Here is a 17,018-nt window from a genome sequence, read left to right on the forward strand (position 1 = left end):
AGCTGATTTTCTCGTGGATGGTGACAATATGGATCAAGCCTGTCAAGATTTAGAGGAGGAGGCAGCCGAGAGTCTCATAGGTGCTGCCAAGATTGGTGAAGCTTGTGGATATATTGAGGAATGGACAAATGATGGTCTCATGGATGCTGCTGAGACTGATCCAGTATGTGAAGATGAGGTGGAAGGGGCAGCTGATAATCTAGTGAGTGCTTCCAAGATGGAACAAGCCCATCAAGATTTAGAGGAGGAGGCAGCTGAGAGTCTCATGGGTGCTGCCAAGGTGGGTGAAGCTTGTGGAGAGATCGAGGAAGGGTCAGATATTGGTCTCATGGATGTTGCTGAGACTGACCCAGTATGTTGAGATGAGGTGGAAGGGGCAGCTGAGAGTCTAGTGAATGCTGCCAGGATGGAACAAGCCCATCAAGATTTAGAGGAGGAGGCAGCTGAGAGTCTTAATGGTGCTGCTAAGATGGGTGAAGCTTGTGGAGATATTGAGGAAGGGACAAATGATGGTCTCATGGATGCTGCTGAGACTGATCCAGTATGTGAAGATGAGGTGGAAGGGGCAGCTGATAATCTAGTGAGTGCTTCCAAGGTGGAACAAGCCCATCAAGATTTAGAGGAGGAGGCAGCTGAGAGTTTCATGGGTGCTGCTGAGATTGATGATGACTTTGAAGATGAGGAGGAGGGGTCAGCTGAGACTCTCGTGAATGTCGCCAAGACGGAACAAGCCCCTAGAGATCTAGAGGAGGACGCAGCCGAGAGTCTCAGTGGTGCTGCCAAGATGGAGGAAGTCCGTGTGGAGGTAGTGGAGGGGGCAGCTGAGAGTCCCTGTAGCCAACCCTCGGGTGCCACTTGCACCCACTGAAAAAATGTTCGTTTGTTCCTAAAGTTCTTGTTTGTTCTGTTTGTTTTTGGTTTCGTTTTTCGTTCACAGTTACGTTTTTTGCTGTGTTCATTTAAATTTGTTTGTGTTTATTCATTTTTCAATATTAATTAACGATCCTTGGTTTATTTAAAACAAAAAAATAAATTTTACGTATTTCACCAACTGTTCTCTTATTTTTTAGTGTACATCTGGAACAATAATAGCTGCCGAATTGAAAGTACGTTTCATTTTCAGTTTATTCCATAGCTGACTGCCTCCCTGTCGTTACAATGAATTCATCAATAGACTAAACCTGGGACTCAGTCTAAGGCATTTATGAAGCTCATTTCAGTGGCACTGAAAGGTCTGTGATATATGCACGATAATAGTCATCAGTAAGTGCTACATTCACTTCTGTACTGCAAACATCACATAATGCCGATTTACGCAGTACGATTTTATAGTTGTTAGGGAAGGTTAGATAATCAGCCGTAATATCGTTGGCTCGATGTCTCTACTGACTCTGGGGAGGATCATGGCCCGGATAATGGTCCGCACTTGTGACCAATCTGTGTGAGTGTATTTCATGGCTGCAACACGTGTGGGAGTGAGTTCGACGAAAAATGCCGGAAGAATATTGCATAGATTGCTGTAATCTGTTCTCCCCTATGTAGCTAAATTCTTTGTAGTAGAAGTGTACTTCCTTAAATCTGAGAGTTGTCAGATTTGGGCCATTTTGTGATCCTCCCTCCTTCTCCACTAAGTTTCTTTGAAGCTTGTTTAAAAATACTCTCATGACGTGCAGGAATGTACAAACTGAAGTCAAGCTGCCAGCGGCTTATTATTTTCTGGTATGATTCTGCGCTAATAATACATGCGCAATAAATTGGATTGTTTCAGTATCCTCTCGTTTTAACTCGGGAAAATCCCTAGAGAGGAGAACCAGAGTAGGAGTGGTGCTGTGGGGAGAAGTCCAAATTCGAGCAGTATCCTTCTCTGACTAGCTTCTCATCTGCGTAGAACGATATTATGATACTCTCTAACGTGAAAGAAATGCATCGTATGAAACTCAGCTTAATTATGCCACTCATTCCTATCATCAATGAATATTCTTGCACTATATGCTCATCAGTAGTATGTAAAAGGAGCCAGTTATTTACGGTTAATGGGCTACGAAAGTTCGTTCGTCAGCAACAGAGACTTTTTCCGTAAGCTAAACTAACGTGTATTATTTCAAAGCAAGTGTGAGGGGGGAAACAAAGCATACAACATTGTAAGTAGATACTGTAGGTGCATGGCGTGATGTACCATCTCAGTATGCTCAATGGTCTCATTATTGTTTAATTTAGTGCAATGGATATGGAAGTGAAGTGTCCTCAGTAACTAACTGGTCGATTTTATAGCTGCACCGTAGTACAATCACTTTAAAAGTCTTAAGAAATCAACTGGGCACCGTACGGTTACCAGTAATTGTGGGCAATCAGAACGGAGACGAAATATTTACAAACGGTACACAGAGAGAGCACACGTACACATTGATTGTAGAAGTTAAGCAAGTAATCGTAATAACAAAAAGAAGGTGAGCTCATCGGTATATCAGCGTAACAGAATGCAAACCTACGCACAGGCCAAGAAAGAAGAAACTCATCGTCTCTGTAGTTGTGACCACGTGCGAGCATAGTAGAGATATTTCACATACCTTGCTCACAGCGACACCGTCCATGCATCGACTACAACGCATATAAAAGATTTATATAAAATTCACTTTAACACATGCACACTGCTTTATCTGAAAGCTATGCACCAGGAGCGGATGCCCATTGTCTGTACAGTCATGTGCACATGGCTTTTTTAAGTCGTTGGTATACACATTACGCACCATTTAATAGATCTTGATCCCGAAAAATTTACGCGGTAATATTCTCTCTCAATGTATGTTTGCACACGCATGCTGCCTTAAATGAGAGCCATTGATGAACGATGAGAGCTCATTGTCTGTGTAGAGATCATTCTTCACTGTAAGAACGTTCACACGATAATATTTTTATAGAGTACACGCGAAAACACGCAACTTATTCGGTATGAAATGTCCGAGTTAAAGTGATAGTTAGTTGTCTGTGCAGCCATCAACGATAGCCAATGGAAGGCAATGACTGTTATGTTTCACACAAAGAAATCATCAGTTGATCCTATACAGATTGCTGGAAAAATATGAAAGGAACACCTGTAATTAAATAATGATAACATCAGCAGTCCTAAAGCTAAAGACTAAAGGCTAAATGCTGATGATTCAATGATTGCACGATGGAAATTCCATCAGACTTTGCTCTTCCTATTGAATTTACCGGAAACATAAAAATTAATGTGGATTATAACATTTCGCTGTTATTAATAGACTTACAAGAAAAGCTATTAATCAGTTACATTTGTAAGTAACTCATTCTTGTACCTTAGGCAGCAACCTGAATGAGACGCTCTGACGGAGCGACCGTTCACTTAAAAGACGAAGATACGATGGGTTGGGGTTGTTTTGGGGAAGGAGACCAGACAGCAAGGTCATCGGTCTCATCCGATTAGGGAAGGATGGGGAAGAAAGTCGGCCGTGCCCTTTGAAAGGAACCATCCCGGCATTTGCCTGGAGCGATTTAGGGAAATCACGGAAACCCTAAATCAGGATGACCGGACGCGGGATTGAACCGTCGTCCTCTCGAATGCGAGCCCAGTGTCTAACCACTGCGCCACCTCGCTCGGTCGAAGATACGATGCCCGTCGTGGCATACAGATGAGGCAGCATCGACTTTCGGTTTCACGGTGGAATAAATTGAATCATTTCTGTGACCAATCATGGCACAAAAAATTTCAGACTATTGTATATCTCCGTCATACCTATTTTCCTTGCATTTTTTCCCAGAAACATTGGTAGTTAACAACTTCACATTACACATGCATTTATGGATGCATCAGCAAACATTCATGCTCTTGACTCACTCCACGCTATCTACATGGTAACAAAATGCAGACACATAATGGAAAAAAGGGGGCATGTGCACTAAACAATAACTAAGCCTGTTATCCACAATCTTCCTCAAGAGGCTACTGATACACTGGAAAGGTAAAGTTGTTAAAAATATAGTAGTATAGATAAATTCAAAATGAAGTAGCACTTGTATCATGTAAGTAATACCAAAAGCCGCAGTAATGTAACGGTATATATTGTAGCCTGCCAGCATTAATATAATAATGTAACTATCATCTTATACAGACCTCAGATGATTGGGTTAATTAATGTTTTGATTAAATGAACCTCCTCCTTCCATGATCATGGCCAAATGGTGATTTTTATCCACTGTATACAAAGTCACTGTTACCGAGATACAGAATTGAGTCGAAGTTCGATACAGACTGATGTATCTAGTTATTATGGTTCTGCTAGATCTTATTTATTCGCTGAGCACACCAACTGTGCTGATCTCACCTTGCTAATCGTTTAAAATTAGAATGAGGTTGCCTGCGTACGCCTAACCTGCACTCTTCATCAGTAGGAATGTTAGGGGTTTTAAGGCTCGAGTGTGCACACCATTCCTTCCTCTGAAGATGGTAGGTAGAGACTCCGACTGTGGCAGATGGAGGTCATGTCCCTGCCTAAGCCGTGCCTATTTCTGTCATTTCATAATGTCTCAGTGTTCCAGTTTCAAGCAAGTAATTTACCAGCCATGAAAACTGAGACAGCCAGTCAAAAACGAAACTGCCAATCGCTCTACTTGTTCTCTGTACTTACTAAGAGCCAACAGTTCTCCAAATTAAGAATTATCTTACCTAAATTTAAGGTATTTTTTAATCGACTGTGTTAAGATATTGATAATATTGGTGTATCTTACAGTACTTCAGTGTCTAAAATATATTTATTATCTATCGAAATGCACATTTCACTATAGATGATTAAATAGCAAAATTGGTTATTGTACACATCTCCTAATTGTCTGTGGTAATTAACAAATTACGAAAGGATATTGGCATTCCTATTTTAGATCTACCTGAGGCAATGAACTATCTGTACAAAGATCTCGTCACATGACAAGACCTTTAACGCACTTTATCGCTAAAACTACGTATTTGCGTAGTACCAAAGTGTAACTTTGCACTGCACTATTATGAATTGTAAAGAAACGAAATTACGAAAGAAAATGATGATGTAAGTTACGGATAAATAAAATATTTAACTTGAACATTTTGATTACTGAAGAACTTTTGCAAGGTACCATGGATCCTAAAATTCGATATTTCCAAGTGTATTTGTCTGTATTATTCTTCACAGTACATTTGGATCATATGTTGGCATCAGTGATATAACTTGCATGTTTATCAACGATTTTATGCCGAGTTTTGTACCACTGATTAAAGAAAGCAATAGTTGTATATATTATTTATCAAAATACATGGAACCGTTTGCTAGAAGAATACAAAGCACACATGGAACATGCTCTGACTCAGAGCTTAAAGTGAACTTGTCACTGAGAATGTGTTGATGTTTCTATGCACTTAAACATTTTATTTTCACAGCTAATTCGTGTGCATTACTTGCTGAAACTTATCAACTTAAAACCAATATCAAAGTCACCTAAATGTGTTAGTAAGCCCCAAACAAAAGAATAAACTGTATCTCTCAATAGACAATTATAACAAATTGCCTCATGTATTACTACGTTTCAGCAAATCTGTAATAGATTACCCCATGTTACAGCAAAATTGTAAGAAATTGCCCCTTACATCGCCTTCTTTACAGCAGAGTTGTTACAAAGGGCTCCAAAAATTATTACAGCAGAATTGTAAGATGTTACCACAAAATCCGCTCTGACACAGCAAAATTGTAACAAAATCATGCTATATTACAACAAGGCTGTAACAAATTGCCCAATATATAGGAAACTTTCTTATCAGTCACCGTGTTATAAAAAATCGTAACAAGTTGCGCAAAATTGTAACTAACTGTTCTAGAAATGCACATGCCCCACCATATTGTAATAACTTGTGGCATACTACGATGTGCTACTCGAAAACTATCGTAAAATAGCCCACAAATCCCCATGTTGTACCAAATTGTCAGAAGCTTTTACTATTTATTGCACCATGAAGTCAACGCCATTTACAATAGATTTCTGTAAAACGAAGTATGCTGTGAGAAATGTCTTGTAGTCTCCACTGTGCGATGACATGTCAGCATTATCAGCAAAGGATGGCAAATGTTTTGTACTGCAAGATAGTGTTGACTCCCCATCTTGGGGCTCACTACAACGTTTTGATGACCTTCATATTTTGAGATGAGACAGAGAACAGTTTTGACAAGTAAAGAGTTTTGAAGTGGGAATAACGTTGTTTAGTTTAATGAAAAAATCAAGAAAATCTTGTATCCTAGTGCACTATAACAGTAACTTAGATCAGCAGTTATGCCATGTTTGTTTATGATGCTATAGAACAATTTTCTACATATTTCGACAAATAAGACAAATACTCCTTGACTTATTCAATACATGGTACAAAGATAGAACTAAGATCATTCGTTAATATGTAACTTATAACAGCAGTGCCAAATGCGAGTCATGTACAAGCCACAGCTGCCAGAAGCTACCCGACTTGGTTATCCCCTATTGAATCTCTTTAAAAAAAAAGTGTAGCTATTTATTTTAGATGAAACACTCTCCTAGTAAGTTTGTTTGTCCTTTGATTTATCGTGATCTGTTACTGATTTTTAGTGTAGTTAGTTTTTACGTTTAGCTTTCAAAAAAAATACAAAAGAGATATAATAAGCAAAATAGTGAATTTCGTAGGTTGCCAATTACGTATTATATCTGGTTTTATCGAGCGCCAGGCTCCCTAAAAATTACTGTAAATGCAATAGCGCAGTATTACTCAGCTCCAGTTCACTGACCTGAAATTATTACTATCACAGAAAATAGACAAGTTTTAATAAAATTATTTCAGTGGATTCCTTCAATTAATCTCACTGAATATTTTTCATAATTTCTTCCGCTCCGGCTATCAGACATTGTGCTGTGAAAAAATATTTTTAAATGTACCGCGTAATCGCGGCTAATTGTTAACAGTCAGAGATCTCTGTTACTCGCTCCGCACCAGCTGGAAACATGCTAAATAATTTTCATTAAATATTCTTTTCATAAGATAAATGTGGCGTAGGTTCTTGAAATAACACACCGAGATCATTTTGTACCAATATATTCTTACTAAGACACCGTTTACACCATTAAATATTTGCAATTACGGTACAACAGAAACAAATGCTAGCGCAGCACAATAGCTTGCGTACCTTATTCCAGCTAACACCAAAACGAACAAAACAAAATAGACTAGACAGAAGAATGAGCATTGCATTGGATTTTATACTCTTACAAAGATAATAATACTCTTAATTACTTACACATTATAATCTCATAGAATAAAAATAATGCCTTTTCTGCATGTATCGATCTATATTGTATATTTTTACAGTTAGTGTTATTACCTTTCGCAGATAAATCGATGTTTGCAGTTCATTTTGAGTCACATACAGTCATTTTTATTTAATATTGCAAAAGGGACACTACATCCCTTCTCAGTATGGCTTCAGACACTGCTGTCCCTCCTACATACGCGCAGTGCCCTGCCAGACCAGCAGACAGCAGGTTTACTTCTGGGGACTGTGACGGCGAGTGCCGAGGTTACTTACTCTGGTGCGCCGCATTCGGCCTCTGTCTTTGTATCGTGTGCTTGTTTACGTTTATTATTTCTAAGAATTGTAAAGTGGCAGATTCATTGGTTTCTATCACATCTGAAATTATACCATTTATTAAACCTCCAATATGGTTAGTGAGGACTAAAGCTTGGGAGTTCGTTTTGCAGTGGAGGGAGGAATCAAGCAGGGAAACTGCTTCAGTGTAATGCCTAGGTGTTTAATTGAGGTGACTTTGTCAAGCGCCACTCTACCACTGTTGTACTCGAATTTTACATGACTGTTTTTTCTATTCGGTATTAAATTATATTTTTCTACGTTTACAGAAAGATATCATTCATCAAAAAAATTAGAAATATTGTCTACGTCACCTTGTATACTCCTAAAGTTACTCAACTTTGACACCCTCCTGTATACCACAACATCATCAGAAATCAGACACACACAGCTTCTATCCAAGACTGCCAGACCATTTACAAGTAAACGTATAGACGATATGAGCGTTTCTATCGCACTTGACTGGAGCAGTAGTGGCGATACCCTTGTCGCTGAAGAACACTGGCCGTTGCCGAGAACGTGTTGGATTCTATTAAAAGTCTTCGAGCCACAATTCGCATACTCATACCTTCATCAACAGTCTGCAGTTGCACCATTTCCAACATACTCCGAAATACTCTGAACATGGAAACTGCATGTTGCCCTTCAGCCACGGAACGTAGGAATTCATGCGAGAAAATGGCACATATCGCTTTAGCGACGCTTCCAAAATGTGCTTATTTGTGGGCAGAAGCTTTTCCGTACCAAGGAAATTTACATTCGAACCCAGAATTTGTTCGAGAATTCTGAAGAAAACTGATGTTAAAGATGCTAGTGTGTAATTTTGTGGGTAGGTCCTTCTAGACCCATTGCATACAGGAGTCACCTGTCTTTTCTTGTAGGCGTTCGGGGCCCTGCACTGGGCGAGAGATTTGCTATAAAAGAGAGCAAAGTAAGAGGCTAATGCCACAGAGTACTGCCCGTAAAACTAAATTGGACTTCCGTCTGGAACTTCCTTTTTTGTTTTATTTTCTTTGTTCGGTACGCCAAGGATGCCTGTTTCTTGCCAGAGGGAAGTCAGTACCACGGTCGAACCACAGTATGTATGTACGATTCTCATTGCTCAATGATTTCTTAAATGCTTATTTGATTAGAACTCAAAAGTTCCTAAGAAGAGCGTCGTCGATTACTAGAGGTGTAAATGTAGATAGATGAGACTGTGGTTGTAGCGGAGGTGGAAGGGGAATTGTAAGAAGAAAAAGAAGAAGAAGAAGAAGAGTGGAAAATATAAATGAACACGCTGTTTAATGAACCAAATTTGATTCCAGTAATAAACGGCAGAAGAATTTGATGGCTGGGACATGAATCAAGGAAAAGAGAAAAATTGGTGAAGGAAGAGTAAGAAGGGAACTTTGGAAGTAGACCAAAACTGAGGTGGGTCGATGATCAAAGATGACTTGGAGACCATGGCAGCCCAGATGTACATGGCCAGCGAAAGACAGCAGTCCAAGGCGCTGAGGACTGAGGCAATGGACTGAGTTTGCTCTGTGCTACCAAACGAGTAAAATAAAGAAAAACATGAAACTAGTCGTTCTGTCTTATATGTGCACATTTTATTGCCGCAAAACTTCTAATATATCAGCTGTATTGATTGTAAGACACATAGATATCAGTTAATCGATGAAGCTCGCTGAATATTTATTTGCACTTCATAATAGATAGTAGCGGGAGAGGTATTCGGAATAATTTTAACCATAAGAAACAATCTCAAATTAGCACTGGGAGTATTTTAACGCAGCACGAAGTGGTGACGTATCTTTCCTACAAGGAGGTTACGAAAACTCGGTATGTGTGAGGCAAACAGCAGTTGCTACCCGCGTCTTCGTCATCTGTGTCAACGTCGCCCTCGCCACAGGGTGAAGGTAGAGTTAGTTAAAAATAGTTCGTTTTGAACTTTCAAAGAAGAAAGAGTTATCAGCAACAAGGAAATAGATTGTAGCTGAAACTGTACACTGGAAAAACTTTGGGAACGAAGGGAAGAAAGAAGAAATCCAAAAACAACCTTGCGATACCAACCTCAAGGAAAGAAGGACATGGGGTGGACAGCTAAGAGTTAGCACTAAAGAAGAAGGAGAAGGAGAAAACAATATAAAGTAAGTCTACACTCTCGAACGATGATGGAATCGAGACTCGTAACTCATATTGTTTTGTTTATTCCTTCAAGAGACCTCCAACTAATTTCGTCAAGAACAAACTGCAGTCTCGTTAGGAGTGGCGATCGGTCTTTGGCCAGGTACGCAAGTCCCCATAGTAACGATAAAGGTGAAACTTTCAGGAACCTCTGTCAGGAGCTTTTAACCGTAGCTGCACAGCAAGCGAAATCTGGCAAATTCCATACAGACTCCTTAATCCGTCACCAAAAAGCTCTAAGGCCACTGAAAAATCAGAGTAGATAGCCAACAGGAAAATGTTGGTTGCCTACTGACCAACACATCTGACTTGGAAGTGGATTTGTGGCGCCATAGTACACTAATGGTGAGTACGTTAGCATACGGCAGACTTGCAGAATGATTGGCGAGGATGCTAAATCTGATCTCACAATTAGGATGGAAATTTTGTCACAGTTAGGGACTCATGAAACTTATGCGTGAAATTTATAAGGTACCTTTGTAATAGACCTCGTTGTCAACCAAAAGACCTTGCTTTCGTCGTTACAGCAGGTTCGCTGTACAGCAGATTGCATTGCGACAAGCATTAACGGAAGGTAAGTTTCTTAAATAATATACGCCGTGGGTATTTAAATTAATAACAGCTTAAACTTGTATCATTAGTTACATTAAAAATCTGGTTGGAGTTAGTCCCTCATGAGAGATTTCCGCAGACCTACTGGTGTTGACATCATAAAGTCGCATGCAAATGCTGTTGGTGATATTAGTACGACTTTTGAAAAACTTAGCACAACGCGTCTGTTAGAACGCTGAAACACAGAGAATCCTTCCGCCTAAACTTACCCCTCGAAGTTTCAGGATGTTACTTACGTGATTCAAAACAACTGTACATGCTACACATCACTTTGATTTAGTGAGATACTACGATATGCATGATTATTGGTCTGTTGCAGAAATCTCAAAGACAGAACCACAGGAACTACAAGTATAATTCGCGGTAGGCTCCTGATTTCTTAATAATATGATTTATTGCTCCCACGAAAGTTTGTTAGTAAGGCCGTATTTTATATTTTAGACAGAGAACGCAACGGTTAAACAAAGAACAATTCCGCCCTAAAAGGGAAAACAGAGATTTTGGCAACCATATTGTTGTGAAATTCTTGTGTCCAAACACTCGAAATCTCAAGAAAGTGGCGCAATTAGAAAGTGATAAACTGCATACTACTGAAAGCATAGTATGATGTTTTTGAAGATGTGAGTTATGTGCCCTGTGGCATGCTAGAGACAGTGCGAGGAAGTATTTCCTTCTTTGTGTTGGTGATAATGAGTTGTATGAAACTAAACATCTAAAGTCATCAATGTCTCATTCACCCTCAGGAAGAAATCTGTGTATACCAGCTGTTTGTATACGTAATGAGTTAGGATTAAGTGCAAGTCAGAAAACGGGTTCTAAATATCAGTATAACGTGTATATGGGGCGGGACGTGGGTACCAGCCCAGCTCTCATTCTAGTAGGATGTGGGAAACCGCCTAAAAACCACACACAGAATGACTGGCGCAACTGCAGTAGTCGTCAACCCGCGAGGCAGATTCGACGAGCGTCCCAGAGTCCCGGAAGGGGCCTGTTTCTTCTTTGCTTCCTTTCCCCTTACTTTTACCGTGCATCCTCTTCTTTAAGGCGGTATCTCTCTTCCTGCCTATTTCTAACCTTCCTTTCCTCCACCCTCTCACTCGATTTCTCTTTTGCTTCACTCTTTGCCTCGTATTTCCTATCGTTAGTTGTTTGTGCAAAGAGCCACAGATACAAAACGGTGTAGTTTTGTTCTTTATACAAATAATGTTTGATTTCAGTGAAAGAAATTGATTTCTCCCCAAAGTAAACAAAGATTGGAGATTTTGAAATTGGGTAGATGACGCAGGCGACCTTTGGAATGGGAACAGCATTTCGGATGATGTTGTTTCTGTGGTGTCACCGCCAGACACCACACTTGCTAGGTGGTAGCCTTTAAATCGGCCGCGGTCCGTTAGTATACGTCGGACCCGCGTGTCGCCACTGTCAGTGATTGCAGACCGAGCGCCGCCACACAGCAGGTCTAGAGAGACTTCCTAGCACTCGTTCCAGTTGTAAAGCCGACTTTGCTAGCGATGGTTCACTGACAAATTACGCTCTCAATTGCTGAGACGATAGTTAGCATAGCCTTCAGCTACGTCATTTGCTACGACCTAGCAAGGCGCCATTATCATTTGCTATTTATCTTGTGATGCATGTACCATCAGAGCGATGTTCACCAATTATGGATTAAAGTTAAGTATTCCAGAAGCTACGTACTATTTTTGCTAGTCTTCATTACTTGTCCTGTTCCAGACCTCACGCCATCCTGCGTGAGCTTAAACACGTGCCTTTCGGCTTCCCCTCATTGTGGGTTGGCGCTCCGGCCAAGCCACAACAGTTCGCGCCGAGGATTTTGCGTTCGTATTGATCTGGCCCTGATTTACTTGTGCCATGGCTTCGCCACAATCTCCAGATGTACTGTCCGAATTTTATCGCTTACAGAATCAGCAGACGCAGGCCTTATTGGATGCCCTTCGACAGCTCGTTCAGGGTCAACGTGCAATGCAAAACGATGCGGCAGCCGCCGCTCCACCGCTACCGCAGCCACAAGACGCAGTTGCACCACCTTTTCGTCCCTTTAATGCTGCACTCGAAAGCTGGACGGAGTGGTCACGCCAATTTGGATTCCATCTCGCCGCCTACAGAATTCAAGGTAATGAGCGGCAGCCTTTTCTCCTTTCTTGCGTCGGAGTGGCCACGTACCGTGTGATAGTCAAATTATTTTCCCAACGCGACGTAGCAACTCTGTCGTACAACGAAATTTTGTCTGCATTAGATGCATATTTCAAAGAATCAGTCAATGTAGTTGCCAAACGGTATACCTTCTTTCGTACAAAACGTACGGCTGGTCAAACTAATTGGGAGTGGGTTGCAACCTTGCAAGGCCTTACTAGGGATTGTGCTTTTGAGTGTCAATGTGGACTCCCTTATTCAGATACTATGGTACGTGATGCAATTGCACAGAACGTTCCTGATGTTCGTATAAGGGGACAGATTTGGAAACTAGTCAATCCCTCCCTTCAACAAGTGATAGAAATATTGGAACGGCAGGACACGCTTGACTTTGCTCAGGAATCATTTGAAACTTCGCCACCCGTGTGTCAGGTTAACCGGCCCGCCGGGCGAGCTGCACGGAACAGTAAACAGTCCTCGCGGCCGGCTGCGAAAAGCCGCCTGGCTCTCTGCCACGTGTCCCGCGCCAGCAAGCAAATGCAGTGCTAAAATCATGCCCGCGGTGTGCTACTAGACATTCGCGTGAGAATTGCCCATCACGCCAGGCTATTTGCTTTTTCTGTAATAAAAAAGGACATGTTCAAAGTGTTTTCCAGAAAAAGCTCAGATCGGACACTCACAACCATTCCAGGCCCTTTGCTTCGCGCCGGAATCGGAATCGAACCAAGAATACTCAGGCTTGTGAACCTTCGCCCATGGACATTCATGTAGTTCATTCCACTCTGCCCAGTGCCTCTCTCTCTAACAGTGACTGTGTTCGTCCCACAAATAGTGTGCGTCGACATCGCCAGAAATCCCGTGAAGTCGCAAGTGATTTTGTACCAGTGTCAGTTCATGTTGCACGAGACAGTCGCTCTTGTCGTCAACAGGACAATAAACTTTTTGTCGACTTGGACATTAACGGCAAAGTGATACCATTCCAGCTCGATACCGGAGCTGCAGTTTCACTGCTCAATCACGACACGTACAAACAGCTGGGCACACCTCCGTTGCGTGCCGCAAATGTTATGTTAAGTAGTTATTCAGGACAAGCGATGCCTGTGTTAGGACAGTGCACCCTTCTTGCAACATACGAGGGACAAACAAAACTTGTATCATTTTACGTACTTCGTTCTTCTTCTGCAGTGAACTTGCTTGGTTTCGATTTATTTCAGTTGTTTAACTTGTCTATAGTAAATCAGGTCCTATTAGTGAACCAGACTGTGCCTTCAGACAGTGTTTCTCGTCTATGTGAAGAATTTGTAGACCTTTTTGCACTGGGCCTTGGTTGCGCTAAGAACTATGAAGCACATTTGGAATTGAAAGTCAACGCGCAACCGAAATTTTTCAGAGCGCGCAATGTTCCTCACGCATTGCGTGATGAGGTCGCAAGAACGTTAAACGATTTGGAATCACAAGGTGTAATTGAACGTGTGCAGGCTTCTCTCTGGGCATCACCCTTAGTAATTTTGCCAAAACCTTCCGGAAAATTGAGACTTTGTGTGGACTTCAAGGCAACGGTGAATCCACAACTAGTGATTGCAACTTTTCCTTTACCCTCGCCAGGAAGATCTGTTTGACAAACTGTGCCCGGGTAAATATTTTTCGAAGTTGGACCTAGCAGATGCGTACTTGCAAATACCGGTGGACGAAGAATCCCAGCGCGTTTTGGTGGTTAACACGCATCTTGGTTTGTATCGATTCAAAAGACTGCCATTCGGGTGTGCATCCGCCCCTGCATTGTTTCAACAATATCTGTTTGTGCGTCGGTCCCTACTGCAGCAAACTATCTGGACGATATTGTGATCTCCGGAAAGACGGAAGAAGAACATTTAGCCAATTCAGAACATTATTTCAGGTCTTGTGACAAAATGGTCTTCGCTTGCGGAAGGACAAATGTGTATTTTTTGCTCGTGACTTACCCTACCTGGGACATGTACTCAATGCCCAAGGCATACATCCTAGTCCCGAGCACCTCCGTGCCATACAAGACTTGCCTTCGCCGCAGAATTTGAAGCAGCTACAGAGTGTGCTGGGAAAAATCAATTATTATCATCGCTATGTGCACCACGCCTCTTCCATTTCAGCTCCGCTTCATCGCTTACGCTGTAAAGGTGTTCCGTTCGTCTGGACGACGGAATGCGAACGTGCCTTTCGCCAGTTGAAATCGGCGTTGCTTTCCACTACTTGCCTTACGCCATTCGATCCCCAGAAACCCCTTTTGTTGATGGTGGATGCATCGGATTTCGGGATCGGTGCTGTGCTTGCGCACAAAGATGGAGCGCACGATCGCCCTATTGCCTTTGCGTCCAAATTGCTCTCGTCTGCGCAAAGAAATTATTCACAGGTCGAGAAAGAAGCTTTGGCTCTCGTATTTGGGGTTACTAGATTTCGTGATTTCTTGTATGGTCGTCACTTTACCATCATCACAGACCACAAACCTTTGACATCGCTTTTCCATCCGAACAAGCCTGTACCTCCACGTACAGCGCAGAAATTCATTCGCTGGTCTATTTTCCTCTCGCAGTACCGCTACGATGTCTTGTATCGGTCCACTGCTAAGCACGGAAACGCCGATGCGTTGTCCCGTTTGCCTGTTGCTGAGGATAGAGCATTCGATTCTTCCGAACTTGCTTGCATGTTCATTGATGCGGAAACCGGTGACGTGGTCGAATCGTTTCCGATTGATTTTCGTCGTGTAGCTACAGCCACAGCTGATGACCCTGTCCTTGCTACCGTTTTGCGTATTGTTGCTTCGCAATGGCCCTTGTCAAAGTCACGGATCAGGGATCTGTTGGTACGCTGATTTTTTGCTCACAAGGAGAGACTTTTTGTTCGTCGTGGTGTTTTGCTGTTGCGTTCTGATAATGATCAGTCCAGTTCTCTGTCTTACAGCTTCTCCACCACGGACATTGGGGTATAGTGAGAACGAAACAACTTGCTCGTCAGCACTGTACTTGGTTCGGAATCGATGCTGCGATTACGAATATGTGCTCTTCTTGCATGGCGTGTGCCGAACAACAATCCGCACCACCGCGGAAAACCGAGCGAGGTGGCGCAGTGGTTAGCACACTGGACTCGCATTCGGGAGGACGACGGTTCAATCCCGTATCCGGCCATCCTGATTTAGGTTTTCCGTGATTTCCCTAAATCGCTTCAGGCAAATGCCGGGATGGTTCCTTTGAAAGGGCACGGCCGATTTCCTTCTCCATCCTTCCCTAACACGAGCTTGCGCTCCGTCTCTAATGACCTCGTTGTCGACGGGACGTTAAACACTAATATCCTCCTCCTCCTCCACCGCGGAAATTCTTTGCATGGCCAAAAGCCACTTCCCCTTGGCACATCGATTTTGCTGGTCCATTGTGGAATGCTTGATGGTTGGTTGTGGTCGATTCATTCAGTAATTTTCCTTTTGTTGTCCGGATGTCTTCCACGACATCATCTGCCACCATCCACGCGTTATCAGCTATCTTTTGCACTGAAGGTCTTCCACAGACTATTGTTTCCGACAGTGGCCCACAATTCATGTCCGCAGAATTTCAGTCATTCTGCAAGGCCAATGGTATTCAACATCTGACGTCCGCGCCGTTTTCGCCGCAGTCAAACGGTGCCGCTGAACGTTTGGTCAGGACTTTCAAGTCACAGATGTTGAAGTTGAAATAGTCTCATTCTCGGGAGTACGCGTTATTGCTCTTTTTGTCCACGTATCGCTCTCAGCCCTCGCCGGCTGAGTTGTTGCACGGTCGCCCTCATCGCACCTTGATGTCTTCGCTACATCCGCCGCATCAGGTTCCTGTGCAGCGGCAGACACCTGCTTTTGCCCCAGGCGACGTTGTCTACTATCGTCACTATCGCGGTTCACGGCGTTGGCTCGCAGGGCGCATTCTTCACTGCCTCGGCCGCGCTATGTATCTGGTTTTGGGGGCCTCTGGTGAGGTGGGTCGGCATCTCAATCAGCTGCGCCTCTGTCGTCGCCTGGGTTCTGCCGCTCCCCGTCTGCTTTCAGCGACGGTGCCGTCCGGTCAGCGCCCTGGGGACCCATCTACTGGCTCGCCTCAGCCGCAGGTGTTACCGACGATGCCTTCCCTTTTGCCCCATGGCGACGCGCCGCCACCGCCGCCGCCGCCTGTTCTCCCGCCGCCGACACCCGCAGTGGACGCGTCGCTGCAACCGCCGGGCGCCTCCCTGGGTCACGCGCCGCCGATCGCTTCCCGTGACCCGTTGTCCTCCGCCATGGACTTCTTGCCCGCTCCGGACCATAGGACGTCTTCGCCTGTCGGCTGCCCCGACCCGATGGAGGTCGACCTTTCGGCCCCTCCTGTCTCTCTACGGGCGCGTACACCGCATGTTGGCGTGCACCCTGGACTAGGTTTTCAGGCGTTTCCTAGCTCCCCTCGG

The 17,018-nt window shown here is 43.1% G+C and overlaps 1 protein-coding gene across 1 annotated transcript; it reads left to right on the plus strand.

Annotated features, from left to right (window-relative positions):
* Nucleotides 1–406: 406 nt before the first annotated feature.
* Nucleotides 407–868, plus strand: LOC124620200. Its single transcript, XM_047146868.1, has one exon. The coding sequence runs from the start codon at nucleotides 407–409 to the stop codon at nucleotides 866–868; it is 462 nt and encodes a 153-aa protein (XP_047002824.1).
* Nucleotides 869–17,018: the final 16,150 nt, after the last annotated feature.

Source organism: Schistocerca americana, chromosome 6, assembly GCF_021461395.2.
Source record: "Schistocerca americana isolate TAMUIC-IGC-003095 chromosome 6, iqSchAmer2.1, whole genome shotgun sequence".
Taxonomy (NCBI): Eukaryota; Metazoa; Arthropoda; class Insecta; order Orthoptera; family Acrididae; genus Schistocerca; species Schistocerca americana.